The following is a 19421-nucleotide window of genomic DNA, read 5'->3' as shown; positions in this document are numbered from 1 at the left end:
TACCAGACAAGATTGAGGCAAACTATTAGCAGACATGAGAGTTAAAGAATAGGTTTATCATATCCTGAGGTAAAATAGATTTTCTAAAATAATATAGATGAAAGTGGGGTTTTTTTCACATTTCTTTTTCCAGCCAGGATGGTAATTACTTTCCCGAGTTTAGAGTTATAGTAAATGTTAAATTTGATTAACTTTTAGAAAGAACCTTCTTGTAAACCTTTTTAACATGCCATGATACAATAGGTAGTCATGGCCTTGAACAGAAGCGCCACCTGGTGGTTGATTTTAGTCCCTGCTGATGAGAATTAACCTGAAGTCGTCAAGAAATATAGATTTTATTTATTTGATCTCTTAAGACCTGGTGCAATATTATTTTTGTTCCTTTGTACCGCCGTTAAGAAATGAAATATTATGATACAGGCAATAAAATCTACGACTTCCACATACGTGTAAACCAGATGTTATGAAAGATAATTAACTGCTACTGCTGCTGATGTGGTCACACATTTACCATGTTCAAACATATACAATGCTAACATACTGTAAATGGAGCAATTAGCCTATAATTGTATCATTTATCATGGTACCGAGCTGTGTATTTTGTGAGAACTGGTTTTTTTTTTGCTCACATACGTTTTACATTTCTCCACCCCCATTCCCCCCTGTTTGTCCTTGTTTTTGTGCAGCTGAACACCCAAACATGTAAAGATATACAAACACATAATTCTTCCGCGGAGGCAATTTGAACTGGATGCTTTTCAGGCCCCATAAAGGAAACACGTTTGCTGATTTGTTTTTGTTGTTTACTCGAAATAAGTCAAACACACACAAAAAAATGAAAATTGAAAACAGACCTAAAACATCAAAGTAAAGGAAATGCCCTTGTATGCAACAACACCGAGGTACAGCTAGTTAAAGAAGGCTGAAATGCCTTAATGTCATTGAAGTTATGATTTTATATATATATATATATATATATATATATATATATATATATATATATATATATATATATATATATATATATATATATATATATATATATATATATATATATATATATATAATATATATATGGAGAGACAGAGCAGAAATGAGGAAAACTAAATAAAAGACTTAATCTTGGTGGCTGATTTGTTGTCTTGTTGTAGTCTTCTATCATCATCTGTCTGATCCTCTGTCTGTTCTGCAGCGCTTCAATCAATGTTTTTGAATTACACAAAAACAGTGTATATAATGTATATAGTACAGTACATTACAGAGTCAAATTATTGTGCAGCGTCCTGTAACACAGTGAAATACAGCAAGAAAACACAACGGGAACATCCTTTATCTGTTTTAATCTACCAACCCTCTGTGGCTTTAGATGACAACCAGGTGTTACCAGCACAGAGATTAAATGTAATTGAATGATGAAAAATGAGAATAAATAATGAATGACACTGAAAAACACTTAAATTTAATGTATATATATATGTATATATTGTGAGATTATGTAAAAGTTTGCTCCGAGTATTTTTCCTCTGAAAATATTTAGCACAAACTTTAACACTGATGGTTTCAAATAGAAAGTTGACATAAACCTTTTTATCTACACAATACATAAAGCTGTGATCGAAGATTTCGTTCAAAAACGTATTTCTTTTATATGGATGTCCTATAGAGCGTTGAGCACATGATGGATGCTGTTGTGAGGAAGACATATGGAAGTATCTGAAAACTTGTTGAGCGTATAATTGTCCATTTGGTACATTCAGCAGATTCTTTTCAGCACTAAGAAATATTCTTAGTGTCCTCTCTGGCTGAGGTTTGCCAGTTACATCTTTGCACATTTTCTACTCTTTTTTTTCTCTCATTAAATCTGTCTGTTCCACAGCCAGTCCTCAAATCCACACAAGTGGAGGTTATTTCAAGAAACCCTCTGGCCGTTGCTGCCATCTGCCTCCACTGTTCTTCCTCATGCAGCCTGGTTTTTTTTCTCTTCTTCTTCATCTCACTGCTTCCTCCAGCGGTTCTTGGGTTTCTCCTCACACCCGGGACCCTGGCAGGTGCCAGGCAGAGGGGGCGGGGGCCCTGACGCGGCCTTGGCTGGAGCCGGCGTGTCTGGACTCTTGTTGACGCCGCTGAGCAGAGCCGGAAGCTCGTGTGAAATGGCTTTCTCGATCTTCTCCAGCAGACAGCCGCTGGACCAGCTGCAGTGGTGGGCCAGCTGCTTGAAACTGGACACCGGGTTGACTCCGAAGAAGTCCTGGTAGGCCTCCTTGTTGGGCAGGTCGAACTTGCTGACATTGGTCTTGGCCAGGATGGACTTGAAGATGTAATACTTGTCCGGGTCACTGACGATGTCTTGGAACACCTCATGCGCGTCACCAAACCAGCCCAGCTTGTCGTTGTACGTCTGGAGGTAGCGGTCCACCAGCAGGGCGTGGATGCGGACGCGGATGGCGTGCTGACGGATGAAGGCGATTTTATTCTCTATTTGATTCTCAATCACCTGCAAGGGAAGAGGAGGGTCGTCGGGGAGGGATGAAAGCAAACAGAAAAAAAGCATGAGAGAGAAACGGGCATTAATCACGGCACATTTATGTAAAGGATTCACTTCAATCTTCAGTCGAGTGGCGCTGACTGCACAAAGAACAATTTGGGTGGATTCTTAACCCTTGTGCTGTCTTCGGGTCAAAATGACCCGTAAGTCCTATCCTTCTTTCCTCCTGATCTCTCCTTCCTTCTTCCCTTCTTCCTTCCTTCCTTCCTTCCTTCCTTCCTTCCTTCCTTCCTTCCTTCCTTCCTTCCTTCCTTCCTTCCTTCCTTCCTTCCTTCCTTCCTTCCTTCCTTCCTTCCTTATTTTCTCCCTTCCTATTCTCCCATCCTCCCTTCCTTCCTTCCTTCCTTCCTTCCTTCCTTCCTTCCTTCCTTCCTTCCTTCCTTCCTTCCTTCCTTCCTTCCTTCCTCCCTCCCTCCCTCCCTCCCTCCCTCCCTCCCTCCCTCCCTCCCTCCCTTCCTTCCTTCCTTCCTTCCTTCCTTCCTTCCTTCCTTCCTTCCTTCCTTCCTTCCTTCCTTCCTTCCTTCCTTCCTTCCTTCCATCCTCCCTCCCTCCCTTCCTTCCTTCCTTCCTTCCTTCCTTCCTTCCTTCCTTCCTTCCTTCCTTCCTTCCTTCCTTCCTTCCTTCCTTCCTTCCTTCCTTCCTTCCTTCCTTCCTTCCTTTCTTCTTCCCTTCCTCTTTTCTCCCTTCCTTCCTTCCTTCCTTCCTTCCTTCCTTCCTTCCTTCCTTCCTTCCTTCCTTCCTTCCTTCCTTCCTTCCTTCCTTCCTTCCTTCCTTCCTTCCTTCCTTCCTTCCTTCCTTCCTTCCTTCCTTCTTTCCTTCCTTCCTTCCTTCCTTCCTTCCTTCTTTATTTTCTTCCTTCCTTCCTTCTTTATTTTCTTCCTTCCTTCCTTCCTTCCTTCCTTCCTTCCTTCCTTCCTTCCTTCCTTCCTTCCTTCCTTCCTTCCTTCCTTCCTTCCTTCCTTCCTTCCTTCCTTCCTTCCTTCCTTCCTTCTTTCCTCCCTTCTTCTCTTCCTCCATCCTTGACCCGCAGACAGCACAAGGGTTAACTGCAAGTGATGCAAAAGGCCGAAAACAAACTCAAATCCGACAATGCTCCCATTGCACCATTTGCTCTCTGCCTCTTATTTTCACCATCAAAAGATCACTATGAGATGTCAGAGTTCCCAAACTGAGAGCTCATATCGTAGTTTTACCTGGTTGAGATCCTCCAGGAGGGAGATCTCCTCCTTCATGAAAAGCCCTCGGTTGGTTTCCGTAGCGTAGTCCTGAGGCCAGAATGAGCTGACGTACACCCGGGGGGGCTCCGTGGCGTTGACCAGCGGGGCCATGCTCCAGAACAGAGCCCCGTACACTCTCATCAGGTCCTGAGTGGAGAGGCTGTCGGCCTTGTTGAGGATGAGGCGAATCTGGGACTCGCGCCCCTTCATCTGCCGGAAGAGCATCTCCAGCTCCCCTCCCACGTCCAGCTTGGTGGGGTCAAACACCAAGAAGATCAGATCGGCTCGATCAATGAACCACTGGCACACCTCGTTGTACGGATAACCTGAGGAAGAGCAGGTCCGTTTACAGATCATGTCCCAGTGCAGCATTACGGACACAAGACTCAGTATGTCACATATGTAACTCTCTTCCAGAGTTCAGGCCTTAATAGATTCAAACCTTTTACATTACAGTGCTAAATTAATTCTCAGGAGAAAAGTGTCACAGACTTTTAGTTTGTCTTCACCCTTTAGTTTTTATCACTTTAAAGTGCAATAAAGCAATGTGCAATATGCATTAGCACTTAACAAATCTGAGCATTAGAGCACTTTAAAGAAGCAATGGGGCGATGTGTAATCTGCATCAACACTTTACAAACTCTTGCACTTAAGCACTTAGCACTTTAAACATGACGGTCACTTAATTACTGGTATCAATTGTAACATGTTTTATTCCTTAATGATTTTTATCTAGCTCAGTCGTGTCTTTTAATGTTGTGTTTTTGTTGGTATGGATGTCATATCTTGTCTCCTTTGTCTGCTGGTGTCCGATTCTGTGTCTGGCATTAATTTGCAGCGGGGACGAATGTTGGAAATTATCCTCTGGCTACAACCATGCGTATTTACACTCGTATTTATTAATATGTACAGTCCCCGTCAACAAATAAAAGTGAATTGAATTGAATTGAATTTTCTGCTTAAATCACGTAATGACTATCTAACCGGGTCCAAAGCCAGGTAGGTTGCCAGCTTTTACATATTTGTAACTGCTTAATGTGATATTGATGACACATTGTTGTCAACTGATGGATTCTGTAGTGCTGGACCTCAGTAAGAGAGCTGTTTGCTCAGAGCTGTGCTGAAATGTCCCTGGAGGGGTTCCCATGATAAGAAGCATGCTATTACAATTCAGTTTTGTGTGGGAGATTGATGGTATAGCCACTATTTAAATATTGCTCAGTGTGACAATGGAACAAGCCAAAGATATCTATTTATCTGCTCGTGTGTTTCCGTCTGCAAATGTCACCTCTTTCCTGCTGTTTGCGGTTTTCAATGATTCCTGGTGTGTCAACAAGGGTGACCCTCTCCAGCAGCTTGTGAGGCATCTCGATGCCCACCAGTCGCTCCAGGAAGCCTTGGCCGAAGCGCTCCAGGGGAGAGAAGGAGCGTGAACTGTCCGCTGCCATGACGATGCCCTCTATGGTGCGGAACTTCTCCCCGTCCATCAGGACCGTGTACTCAGATGTGGTGGGTTCAGCACCTGGCCCGCGCGGGGAGGAAGAGGGGACAGTTTATGGTACAGGTTTGTGGGACTTTGACAGAGAAAGTGATCTTCAGTTTGGGGTTTTTATTGAGTTTTTATTCTGTCTGAACCTGTGTAGAGTTGTTTGTTAGTGCCATGGAGACCCAGCAGGTAGTTGATCATGGACGACTTGCCGACGCTCCAGGGTCCCAGGAACAAAACCATGGGCTTGGAGGTGATCTCAGCATCTGAGGGTTTGTTCGTCAGTTGCAGAAATGGTGTTTGAGAGAAAGGGAAAAAAAATATGTATGTTTGTTAATCAGTGAAATGAAACATGGAAGCAGTTTGTAAGATGATGTGCTGAAATGTGGCTGCATCTTATTCTGCATTCTTCCTCAAGTATTTAGTTCCCTGCACTGATACAATGTTGACTGAACAGAATTCCTGCTTTTGCCACAGCACCACCCATGATGCTATTCATGAGTCTGCAGCATGAGTTTTCAATTTTGAACGTTCTGGGGATAATCAAACTTCAATTATCGTTCTTTAGCACTTTTTGGATTTAGGTGGAATCCGTCAGTCATGGGAAGACGGTACAGGCTAAATAATTTTAGATCTGGAACAAAGTAATAAGAGAATGACATTTCCACAGTCTATTACTTATTTAAAGTCATTTTTTAGGTGGTTTATACCTGTCGTGTAGTTCCTTATGGGGGTTCGGTCAGGACCCCAAGAAGCAAAACACGTCAACTTACCACAGTCTGTTAATGTCATACACCTTATTGATACAAAATTATGTCGTAGAAAAATTGCCACTGAATCCCAATCCTGTACTTTTATTCAACACCACAAGGTGTCCCAAAGTGTCACGACTCAGTCTGGAGTGTGCGCCCCTCCTTGCCCTGGAGATCTATGGAACAAAGTTGCAGGATCCTTGGCGTTCCCTTTAGACTTCTGCACACAGAGACCTCATTGTGCTTCTCTGTGTGCTTGGTTTGAAAAATGATCAGCACCGCCTCCACGGTTGAGCTTAATGACCGACTTTATATGGACATCATGGTTTCTTCAAAGCTCCAACTCATTAAACTGTGGACTCTACGCATCGTACAATGTGGTGGGAGTTAGTGTTTCTGATTGGATACAGTAGCAAAGGTTACGTGCTGCTGTTCAAAGAACCTGCAGATGTTCAGGTGACACAAGCGTAGTTTCTCCACACAGGCAGTCTTACCTGTGACTTCATATTGCCTGAGCTCATTGTACTTGAAGGCTTCCTCCATTGGCTTGATTGCTTTGTGGTAGATGTTCAACAGCGTCTTTATAGCACCTTCACAACGAAAACCAAAGACAAGCTGTAATAAAATTGATGCTGAAGACAAAGATTCACTTAGATTCAACTGTATAGACCGCTCTTCTACATTTTTCTGAATAGACCTAATGGGATTAAGAGCCCTACTTTGTTGTAGCTGTTTAAATGTGGTCCAACTAAACAGAGAGGCTCTCATCTGAGGACAGTGTTACACATTTGCACACACGCTTGCAGTCATACAGTACGCACACATGAGGGCCGGGACATCATGAAGCAATTTTCAAAATGGGTTCAGACGAAAAGCCCCCAGAAACTGCTGCAGACTTCCTTTCATTTGCATGCAAACACATCTGGTTTTCTTTTCCGCTGACCAAGTAGCTGGAAGCAGTCTGATGCATTTTCATGCCAAGACAAGACTTCAGGCATTTCCACAACAAAAGTCTGAGCGGCATCGCTGAAGAGCTAATTGTTGACCAGCAGTGTCTGATACGTGCACGTGCGTTTCTTAGCTTGGTGGCATGAGTGTAGCTGGAGAAAACAGACGTGCAGATTGTTTCTCGTCAGTAGTATTGATGGTATATGTGGTTCTTACCAGAGAACTCTGCAGAGGGTTCGGTAGCTGCCAGTCGCAGCATGTTCTCAATGTGTGAGCGATCCCTCAGGGTTGGGCCTGTGTTCGGTGGACAGGTGAACAGACTGTTATTCAGCTGCTATTCAAACATTCACATTTGTTTGTTGCAGTAATTCATCAGTAACTGAGCGATAGTGGCCGTGTTTTGTCTGGGATGGTTACAAAGTCAACGTAAATTGTTTCCTGAGCTGTGAGTGACCGGGCCATCTGGGCTGAGCACTGGCCTATCCATCTATCTGTCTATTCCTTACCGCTGCTATTTCAGGAAGCTTATTTCTGTACCGCAGGTTGTTGCTAATTCATCTGTAGCGACACACACGGTGTCAAATGCTGGGGGTTCGCCATGTCCAGCTGAGACTGACCAGGGGACAGAAGGGTAGACCTTCACTGACACTTCCTGACCCATTTGTACTTAGATGCTTAGAATAAAAAAACGTTTCTCTGATGATCATTGATGCTCCTTTTGGTGAGGATGGGAAAGAATACATGACTGATACCGCAATATGAGAAACCGTCTCCTGCCTGCCACAATGTCCCCCTTCATTTTTTTGTACCCACTTCAGTCCTGTTCAGGGTCACAGGAGTGTTGCAGCCGGTCCCAGCAGTCACCAAAGTGTTGACAGAAAAAATTTGTCAGAGACAAATACGGCAAAAGTGATTTGGAAATAAATAGGGGTGTAACGATACACTAATCTCACGATACGGTACGATGCACGATATTGAGATCACGATAACGATACGATACGATATTATAGCAGTATTTTTTTAACAACCTTGCATGAGGAACATATGACTGGAAACTATTGTCTTTTATTTGAAAGACACAAAATACAAAACAATGCTGTGCATTTGCCCTATTGTTACAGTTTGTAATGCTTTATAACTGTTTAAGTTTTAAAGAGAAAGCCAGGCCAACCATTTTCCACAAACTGAACTAAAAGTAAATGTCAGGTTTGCATTATGCATCTTCAGTTTCATACAAGTACAAATATTTTGCCACAAACTGAATAGTTTCTCTCATGTATGATTTGACTTTTTTCTTTTTTCGGATGCGCGTTACTAGTCAACACAATAGATTAATATTAATATTCCTATATCGCGATACACTTTGTCACCTCCACGACACGTATTGTGACGTTTTTGTATCACGAAATTTTGTGGCACGATATATTGTTACACCCCTAAAAAATAAACATGTTTTATTTTATTGCCGTGCTCCCTGCAGTCCTGATGCCTTTGGTTTTGACAAGTCAAGCTGAATGTTCAGTAAAAGATTTGACAGCATTTCTTGTTTGGTAGTTTTCTTGTAATTTAAATACTTCGAAAATGAAAAATATTAATTATGTGAGTGTTTGTCTTAAGGTCATTTTTTTGGTAATTTTTGTTGAACATAGATAGTTACATAGAAGTGATTTTAGCAAATATTCAAACTTAAAAAAAAGAGGATTAGGGATGAATCCAGTTTGGTAATTACTGCCCTCTGGTTCCTGAAGATATATCATGTTTGAACACTGAACTCACATTTTAATGGGTCACTTATGAAAACAGTTTTCAGCAATTGAAGACACAGAAATGACTGAAAAAAGTATTTCCCAAACATCTTTTTTTTTTAAATATTGAAAAAAAAAGAAGATAAAAACAGACATTGGTTCTAGATAGTTCCAGAAACTCAAAAAGGGGAAAGATTAAAACAAGAAGAGGACAACGTAAAAGGGGAGTTATTTCTCCCACCAAGCTTTGGCCATTCACCATTCAAGTCTTAATATTGTGGTGGTTTGGTGTTCGTGCAGAAGCTATCCAGCTGGTTCCTCCCATTTAAAATAACGATTTGTTGGGCTCACCACAGCGCCGATGCATTTAGAGTGTGAACACAGGAGTGGTGCTGGTCTTTTGGTTCCAGGATTTTGACAGAGACATGTTTACTACATGCTTAATACTTACACCAGAGTAGTGAATTACTTAGTACAATCTACAGTAAGAAATAATGTACAGCAGGAGATGGGAAATGCTTAAACATTTCCATTAACTTTCATAGTAGGTGTCAATTAAATTTCAACTCGACACTTGAACTGTGACAGGATGTGGACAGATTAACAGCAACAAGATCCCCGCTGGTCTGCTTGTGACAGAGACCAGGCGTTGGGATCTCCTTTTACTGGAAATCTTCATCTAAATGTTCCCACTTTACCTTCAGGTGGTGAACTTAAAACACTTGAACTGAATTATATTTAAATAGAATATATTGACATTTTTAAAATGTATTTCTATGTTAGAAATTGTAAACACCTTTTGTACCTTTAGTTTGAGACGGCGCAGCAGCTTTTACAAGAGTCTCCTCTGTGGTTTCCAGGGCCTCGTCCTCCACAACAGCTTCCTCCTCTGCAGCGGGTTCAGGCTCCACATGGTGGATGACCTCGGGTTCTGGTTCAGACTCAGGAATCAGCTCTTGCTCTATGACCTCTTCTGGTTCTGGTTTGGCATCTTTCTCTTCACTTACATCCACTTCCTCTACCTGGGCTAATTCCTCCATTGCTCCTTCTTCACCTTCCTCAGGTTTCTTTTCCTCAGCCATCCCTACTTCCTCTTCCTTGTCTTCTTCGGATCCCTCTTTTTCGTGCTCTAAGGGGGCCCCCGGCCCTTTGTCGTGAGCTGAGAGGGGTTTGCAGGGCTGGCACACAGCCCTCTCGGGGGCAGGGGTGTCATTAGAGGAACTCTGGCTTGGGTGCTCCTTTTTTGTGTCACACCCGCAGGAGAAGAGGTCTCCCTCTGGCTGCTGGAGCTGCAGATGCATCTGGAGCTCATCATCGTGAATGGACGGCTCTGCTGGGAGATCTAAGAAGATCAAAGTAAATGAAATATAATCATGCCAGCTTAACAGAAAACATTCAAACTTCTGAGTATCTTTAACCTGCAGCTGGGGGTTAGCTTACTGTCATTTGTTGTATCTTCAAAAAAAGTATCAAATGAGCCAAAGTTTCACAGGTAACTATGGCTCTTTGAACGTTTGGATGACTGCTAGTGGCAGTAAACATAGTGGATACGTCTCTTTTCTTGCGTGTTCCCTGAAACCTGATACAGATCCATTTTAATGAATTTAATTGAGACGTTTCTTTGACACAGTCACAGATCTCTCCTAACAGATTCAAGTTGTTTTGCTCTATATTCAAAGACAAGCACATGTTCCAGGAATAGTAGGTTGGTTGCCAACTGGGAAATATATTTCTACAGTGCATTATTCATTCACCAGGATCATTACACCTGTCATAGTATGCGCAAACACACACAAATAAACACACGCGTTGTATTTTTTTCATTGTATTTTTTTCATTTTTATATGTCCTGGTCAATTTGACCCGTAGCGATCAGCTCTGATTTGTTCCATGGTGCAATCCTGACATCACTTCCCATGATAATGCTCATTCTTTACTCTTCTGGGGGTTGTGATAACCAATCTGGATACCTGAACAGTAAAACAACATAAAGCTTATTCACAGACGTGACAGGTCAATCTTTAGTTTCGTTGAGAACAGACACCTTTGTGTGCTGCGTCAGCACTTGCTCTGCACTCGGCCTGCGAGAGAGAACAGAGAGGATCTCATGTTCAGCACCTCCCAGATTTCACACTCACATTTCAGCTCCTTGAATGGTGGTATAAGGAATGAACTATTTAAGGCAGACAAACAGTGAGCAGTTAACTGTCTGCAGCTGCGTGGGGGGCTTACATTTATTTAGCTGTGTGGATGATTTGGAATAAAAGGAAGTATTTATGTGATGTTATAGGTTAATTACCTTTAGTTGTTATCTGGTCTAAAAATAATGAATGAGGTAGTTTGGTTGCTTCTTCACTCTGTAACAAGGTAAATATGGTTTTCTACAATTTCAAATAAAGAAATGTTCCTGAAGATAAAAGCTATGAGGGATGAATGGTAGCAACATCATGTAAAGGAGATTTTTTTTTACATCTAAGTTGCCCCATATAGAGTATAAGAGTTTGATACCTTAACCCTTTAAAGCCTGACGTAAGAAATATCACAAAAAATCCCAAATGTCTTTTTATTTGAAGTGTTATTTTATATAGGAATTAAAAACACTTCAAATCATGTATAAAACAATTTCTAAATAATAATTTTTCTACATTTTAATTTTTTTTATTTTTATGATACTTGACTTTTTCTCCTTTTTTGATTAAAGGGATGCTACAAAGTTATACCAAACATGGCATCATCTTAGGGTTAAAGGCTATCAATTGATGACTTCAAACAAAATATTTGTTCTCAAGTGCAGAATATTTTTTCTTCGCAATATTAGATCATGTTTTTTGTTTTCATGCCATGTCTCCTTTAATCTTATTGAATGTAACTTTACAAAATTAAGACATCATTATATGGAAAGGATGCAAAATATGGTTCAAACCCAAATTATATTTTACACTCAACAGCTTTAAAACATGTTACCTTTATAAAAAAAAAAAAAAAAAAAATTTTTTTCCTCAGTCATTTCTCCCGAGAAATAGTTCAACGTTTTCTAACTTCTTAGTCTCTTAAACCCTAAAACACTGTTAATTGTCCTTTGAGTTCACGCTGCCAGCTCAAATCTGATTTCATAACATATCTGATCAGAATCTGAGCTTTCTGACTGACTGTTTATATTATATATTGCAAGTGACTTGATCTGTTCGTCTTTACTGACATTTCCTGATCCAGATGGTTGTTCTGGGAACCTACACACAGAACGGATGTAAACCAACCAACTACATACAACTACGTGCCAACTACACAGATATGCAAATCTCCTACAAGTCACAAAGTAACACAAGTCATGTTTCCATTAGGCCTAGATTTGTGCAAAACCCAAAAATCGAAAAAGAAATCCTGTGATGAACACAGCTTTAATTTGAAAAAACTCCCAAATGTCACAATATTAAATAATCCAGTTTACTGGAAAAATGCTATGGAAATGCTTTTTGCACATTTCTACCTCTGGCAGCGCTGGATGAGATGTAGCCAGTCAATCCAAAAAATGTACATCTTTAGTCTTTGACAAAAAATTGTCAAAAACTAAAGCTTTTGAAATTCATTTGTAGCTAAATGATCTTGTTTTATCTGAAAACAGAGGACCTCATTCTGTGTTTTCCTGCATGCATGCACATTTGATGCCCTTTACAACTGCAGTAAATAAAGAACACGAGGTTGTGACCTGTGCTTGATTTCAGGGACACACTGTGTGATATGAGACACTTGATAAATGTCCAGACTTCATGTTACAAGAAGGGTTCAAAATACTGGAGGACGATCAAAAGCTGTTGGCAGCCGATTTGGGCCTCAGATGTGCTGTTCAGTATTTATCATCGTATCATTCCATTTTGTGAATTGTTGATATGTTTTTCTTCTCCTTAATATGGTAAATCATTAGCTTATAATTTCACATTCAGGCAGCTGAATCTTCACAGATGCCTTGACCAGGTCAGAAGCCAAAGTTTCAATAACATTTCAATGGAAATCTCACCAAAAGCTTTGTAAGCATGAATGACTTTCTGTTTATTTAAATGTGAAAGAAAGACACCAAGAAGCCGAGCCCACAGAATCGAGTTAAGATGCTTTTGAATCAGAGGACAATTGCATTTTGATCTTGAGTAGAAGATGTAACGCTCACCCAGCAGTCCTAGATGACCCCAGCAAGACTACGTGTACTCTCCTGACCCTTTGACTTTTATCCATAGTGTATTCTTCTCACTATTTTAAACCGGCGAAATGTACATGCAAAAAAGGTTACATGATGTCGCTCGACACCTCTTGGATCTGGAAGTTATTTAGCTTTTCACCTCTTGGGTGGGATGTGTGTGCTGGCGACCATAGAACACGGCGTGCAGAGTTGGGGTGCTTTTCCACTGATGGAGTGTGGGGAAGTCACAGTAAAAGTCAATCCTTTGCTGTCATTGGCCGAGGCTGAGATGTGTCTGTCCAGCCTCTGGCATTCACAGCTGCCAATGTCTCATAAAACCCCGGCTGGTCCGACTTAAGTGTACCGTAGGTGTCAGTAATTGAGTGAGTCACTGGAGGGAGGGAGACTAGCGGAGCATGAACCAAGCAGCGCTCGGACACTGGCCTGATCAAGCAACGCGTAAGGTTTGGACGCGCCCCAACGCCGTAGTGCAACGGCGTGGTCTACATAGTTACATGAACAGAAGCAGAAGCCAAGATCCTACAATGAACCCTTGAAATAAAAGTTGTGAGGCATTACATGCAGGGAGCTGTTTCACAGAATAGGTTAAACATGTTGTGCGGTAGTCTTATAAAATACACCTGTTCAATTTCTTCCTGATGCAAATATCTTATCGGCCAATCAGAAGGAAGCACAGGCATGCTGGCGTGGTCAAGGCCGCCTGCTGAAGTTCAAACCAAGGATCTGAATGGGAAGGAAAGGTCATTTTGAACATGGCTGCTTTGTTGAGGAAAACTGGGTTGGTCGGAGTATTTCAGCAACCGCTGATTTTCAAACACGAGCATGCGAGTGGTGTAAAAAAGAGAAAATGATGGATGAATGGAAGATTTGGCGGTAAAAATCCTTTCATACATTAGACGATAGATTAGAGGAGAATGGACAAAGACGACAAAGAGCCGGGTGCCCCTTTAGAGCAAGAAAAAGATGGATCCGAAGAAGACAAGGAAGAGGAAGTAGGGATGGCTGAGGAAACGGCTGACATGCATGACAAAGCTGCATTTCCGAAAGTGGAGGAGAACGAAGAGAAACCTGAGGAAGGTGAAGAAGGAGCAATGGAGCAATTAGCCCAGGTAGAGGAAGTGGATGTAAGTGAAGAGAAAGATGCCAAACCAGAACCAGAAGAGGTCATAGAGCAAGAGCTGATTCCTGAAACCCACACTGGGTTTAAATGATATAGAGGCAACGTGACTTCAAGAGTCACTGGTTACAATCAAGCAAGAAGCAAGAAGATCATCCCCAAACGCTCAATATGTCGAACGTTGGAGTGCATGCACAAGAGCAGCAGAATACCACACCGAGTGCAACGCCTGTTAGCTTAGATCAGGAAACTGAAACTGCAATTCACCCAAGCTCAGAAATTGTTTTTTTTTAAAACGATTATGGGAAAAATGCTGCCTGGTTTGATGGGTTTCAGTCCTATGCTGCAACGTTTGGATGAATTGGTTGTAAAAATGAAGAAGAAGTGGATCCATCCTGCCTCGTATCACATCTTCAGGCTGATGGTGAGGTGTAGTGGATGCTTGTCCTGGCAGACACGGACTCTAACAAGCCCATGCAACACCTTTAGGACATTGTGAATTGGGAGATTCGCATCATGGATGTGCAGCTGGCAAATCTGCTGTGTGACGCTATCCTGTCAATCTGGATCCTTGGGGTGATGTTTCCAAAAGCTCCTTACGTCTATTTTCCCTTTAGACATAAGGCAGCCACCAAGTTTATTCACAGGTATTCTGGGCTGTAATTATACTGTCTACAATTGAATTTTGTCTATAGGCTTTTCTCCTTGCTGTAACGCCACAATCTGGCCATGAAGATAAAAGTTTTACATATTTAGGGGGATGGAAGCAATATCCCGATTATGGAGGAGAGCATGAGAAAGTAATGTGGAAAAGACGGTTACAACCTCTTCAGCTGTAACTTCTTTTTCAGGATATGTTTATTAAATCATCTGGCTCTCACCAGGTCTTATAACTAGGTAAACCTAACTGCAGGTGACATATTACACTGTTATTATTTGTTCAATGTATAAATAAGTTAAAATACAGAAGCAGTATGTGGAAAAACTAACTCTTGCTGCTTCCATAAGGATTTATGCTGATGCCAGGCTGTCGACGCTCAGAGAGAGTAGGAAAGAAGACAAGAGCAAGGTTTGCAAAGCTGCATCTGAACTAACGACATCAGTGTTCTCTGGTCAAATATTTGTCCATAATGTATCGTATGGTTGGCAGCATCGAGACACACATAAGCCATACCTGTCAAGTTTGGGATTTCAAAATAAGGGACATTTTCCACCACCTGCTGTCCCACCAGCCCAACCGAGGTCCAGTATTACATTTCAAGACAGGTTTACAAGAAACTAAAATATCTACCTGTCAACCACTTACAAACTACAATTACGTGCTCAGAATCTGATAGGCCGACCTTTGTTGACATTGAAATGCTGTGGACATTTGTATGTATGTAATCTCTATATTAGAGCCTAAATAAAAACACAAAAGTTAAATAAAGCACATTTATTTATTTTAAATATTTTCAGTTTATATACACATTGATTGTCTTCAAGTGAAACATTCACATTTTATTTTTATTTGTCATTTTCACTCTTGTGGCTCTCTGGCATTCATGACTGATTACACAGATGCATATTTCTGTGCCTGTAGCTGCGCTGGTGCTGCTGACATCAGTCCTTCCCCCGTGAGAGAACCTAAAATTACCCTTACTAATCTTTCACAACTCATAATTGAGCCCCATCCTGCTCATCTTTAGGAAAGTAAATTTCGTATCCCATTGTTAGAGATATTAACACGAATTCTTCGCTTTTTTGGCAGAAATCTCTCTCGTTACATCCATCCATCTCTGTAATTTGTTGTTCCGAGTTTGCTCCTGTTGTCTCCACTAACCTTGCGAGAACTGCAAGCCAGGCTATAGCAGGGGGCAGTTCTCGCGAGGCCAGTGACAATTCAGTTTGGAGAAGCACAGGAATGCTTTTTAAAAATGATTATATTACACAATGGGAAATTACGGAATAGTAAAATATTAATACGGGAGGACGGCAGGAAAGAGGGGTAAAATACGGTAGTTTCCCGGCCAAAACGGGAGACTTGACAGGTGTGACATAAGCATCGATGCTTTATGCCAACTGTCAAGCATGGTGGTGGAAGTGTGATGATCTGACGACAAACACAGCTGCACACCAAGGTTCTCTACAGCCAAATGTGAGGCCATCTAGCCAACATCCACGAGGCTCTGCCAACACACCAGTCCATAGCAGACTGGCTGAAAAAGAAAAGCCTGAAGGAGTCACAGACGGCCCATGAAAAGTCAATCAAACCTCAGTCAATGGATTTGCTTTGTCCACATTTTGGGTGAGCTGTACATGACTGACTATCTTTAAACCTCAGTGAACTGAAGAAATGTTGTAAAGAGGAGGAGGAGGCCAAAATTATTTCTCTATCTGAGACTGATGATGTCAGGCGAAAAAAGATCACTTTTAGTTATTGATGCTCAAGTTGGTTTTAAAAGCTGTTGAATTATCAAGTGGGCTTAGTTTTTAAAACAACGCTTCCGTATTCTGACTGAGTTTTGGTCAAATGTAAGATAACCTGTGATACACCATGTGATTTTGCTCATTTAAAGTAGCATTTGTCTAATTTTAAGACCAGCACGGAGAACAGGACAGGTGCACGGGTGCTGGATAACCAGAAATAGTCCCACAATGAGTCAGACGGTGGAAAGAAGACGGGATAATTCCAATTCTATTTTCAGGAAAAGTGACGCTCTTCCACCTCTCTGGGATTGTCATGAGCTTGGGCTGCAACTCAGCTGCACTGTTGCTCGCGGTCCCTGCAACAGTGCTGTGCATGACTCATGATCTCTTCCAAGAAGAACAAATACATCAACACCAGGACTGATGACATGCACTCTTCATATCTTGTCACTGACATACAACAGCCACAGAGAGAGTTGTTGGACAGACACATCAATGTAGACCAATGTGTTGTTGCGAGCTCAGCAATGCAGTTTTAGCTGTACCCACCACCATTAATGATGTCCGTATTTCAAGCTTCTTGCATCTACCTTGACTTTTAAAAGCGCTTGATTACGTAATGGTGTCGCTCTGACGTGTTAGGCTACTGTCCTCTGGTCCCACATGTCCTCGACTGATATTTCTCGTGCCCGTTTTAGAAGGGACATCCCCCCAACAAGGACCTCGCTGGCTGAATGACAGACTATCGGCTTTACACGCAGAGAAAATCCGGCTTGTTTGAAGCTAAATGCAGCATTGATTTCAGACTTGATTTGTTCTCATGTGCGCTGCTGTTTGTCTCGTATTTAGGAAGATGTGAGTGCAGTAGTCTGTTGCATTTGAGTGTGTGTTGTGTGTGCATTCCTGAGACCTTTAAAGTGATGTGTATCACTTGCCAGGGCCACAGTAGTGATCACAGTATCTGATGACGACTTTGTCTGAGGGATTTGTGACACCTGACTACAGCAGCCCGTGGGGGTCAAACACAAGCGCTGCAAGGACAGACAAGGGCGTTGTCTGCTTAAAATGTAATGCAGAAGTCAATTAACAGCCTCTGAAGTTTCAACAAGCGGTGCAGCAAATGCAGACGCTTCCAATATGTGACATTTCTGAAGAGCAATTAACACGAAAAAGGGTTGAGAGGCAAACATATGATACATTAAATAGCTACAAAAAGCCCAAATCCACACTTGAGCAGTGAAGTAGAGCGTGTGACCCTTTTGCAACGAGTCCGGTCACTCAGTCAGTGCTGTTGCTGTGCTTCAGCTCAGACCAGAGAGAATACGAGGCCGGGGGGACAGTTTCCATCAGCTGGTGTCACACTCTAACCATGACATTTCCACTGGCGCAGCCGCAAGCCCTGCACTGCACCACACCAACATACTTCCCTCATTTGACTGCAGATTCTTTCAGTTTGATCACAAAACATCCGACTTTAAACCTTTCTTCTGCACTCAAACTTTCAGCGTGCAAAGCCACGAGACCCCGCCATGGCAGCAGATCAGTTATTCCATTTTACACCTCACACCTGTTTGGTTTGGATAAGGCACTCAACAAACAGCCCTGCAAATCTCAAATATTTCTGCCAAACCCGGTATCATTCCCCTTCCATACCTGCAGCTGATAGAGCCAGGAGAGACAGCAAGCAGCACACAGACACCAGAGACTTCATTTTGGCTGCCAGGGGCCTTTTGATCGTCTCCCCCAACTATATATACTGCTGTGGCTGAAGGTCAGAGGGCATGCCATTGTGAGTCAGAACAGCTGCCTGCTCCAATCAGGAATGTTGAAAGAAGAGCGAAGCAGAAAGAGGCTTCCCACATCGTGCTCTTGGAGCTTGAAAATTGTTAAACGCTTTGACTTTTTGCATTTTTCTTTTCCCGATGGGATTCAATAAAATATGGCCCAGCACAGACTTTAAGTTCGCACATTGTATCGACAATAAACTGGTGGATTCCTGTCCTTTTAAGCCTGGAATATGCAATACTGACAACTCCCAAGGAGCATTTAAAGTTTTCATTTGTGATGCCATAGGGCAGCTTTCCCTTTCACATCTTCCATATATTTTGTAGCCAAGGGCTCTGAATATTTGTGTGGGATTTTGCATCTCGTTTATATGTTTTATTTATTTATTTTGGAAGGGAGAGTTTTAAAGCCACTTTCTGTAGCAATACAACTTCTGACCACACGCGAGCAGTATATCACAAAAACGTTAATGTGACAGCCCCGGGCAAAAAACAAAACAAAGTGCACCTCTAGTGGGACAAAGTGGTTTTACGACACATGTCGGACACAGTAATGTCATTGACACCGTGTCAACCCAGCAAATCTACATCCCCCCTTGTGGTCAGAAGCGGTATTGCTACAGAGTGACTCAATACATTCATGACTCTTTGCAGCATTGAACATGCACTCATTTATCACTTTATTAGGTACAGCTTACTAGTATTGGGTTGGACCTCTATTTGGCTTCAGCACTGCCTTAGTTCTTCATGCGATAAGATACAGTAAGTTGTCAGCTGCACATCTATGATGCTAATCTCCTGTTCCACCACAAAAGTGGACAACTTGCCTCATTCAAAGTCACCTAATCCCCCTTTCTTAATTGTGATGCTTGGTTTAAACTTCCTTTGACCGTGCCTACATGTCTAAATGTGCTGAGCTACTGCCGTGTGATTGTCTGATCAGGTATTTGTGTGAACAAGAAGTTGAAGGTGGAAATTATGAAGTGGTCTGTGTTTGTACATTCGGGTTTTTTGGGGGGCATTTTGATTCATTTAGATCATTATTTTTATTCAATGTGTCCTACTGCAAAAAACATAATTACAAAAAAGATTTTTAAAATGATTTCTAAAGAAAGAACATTCAAACTTCGGTCAGTGTGGATGCAGTAACATTTTAACATTAGTTGTAATCTTCTGAAACCTGAATGTTTTCTGAAAAACTTAATTGTCACTAAGCACCAAAAAAA

General features: G+C 41.8%; 1 protein-coding gene across 1 annotated transcript; it reads right to left on the bottom strand.

Annotated features, from left to right (window-relative positions):
* Positions 1-319: 319 nt before the first annotated feature.
* Positions 320-18194, bottom strand: wu:fc22b06 (sarcalumenin). Its single transcript, XM_061721328.1, is given in 8 exon segments — positions 320-2494; positions 3739-4088; positions 5051-5284; positions 5398-5514; positions 6495-6590; positions 7165-7242; positions 9499-10035; positions 18065-18194. Coding segments are annotated over 8 exon segments (2043 nt in total). The 3' UTR covers positions 320-1993.
* Between the last annotated feature and the right edge of the window lie 1227 nt (positions 18195-19421).

The sequence above is a fragment of the Cololabis saira genome, chromosome 1 (assembly GCF_033807715.1).
Source record: "Cololabis saira isolate AMF1-May2022 chromosome 1, fColSai1.1, whole genome shotgun sequence".
NCBI classification, from domain to species: domain Eukaryota; kingdom Metazoa; phylum Chordata; class Actinopteri; order Beloniformes; family Belonidae; genus Cololabis; species Cololabis saira.
This window is presented reverse-complemented; position numbering and strand designations above follow the sequence as displayed.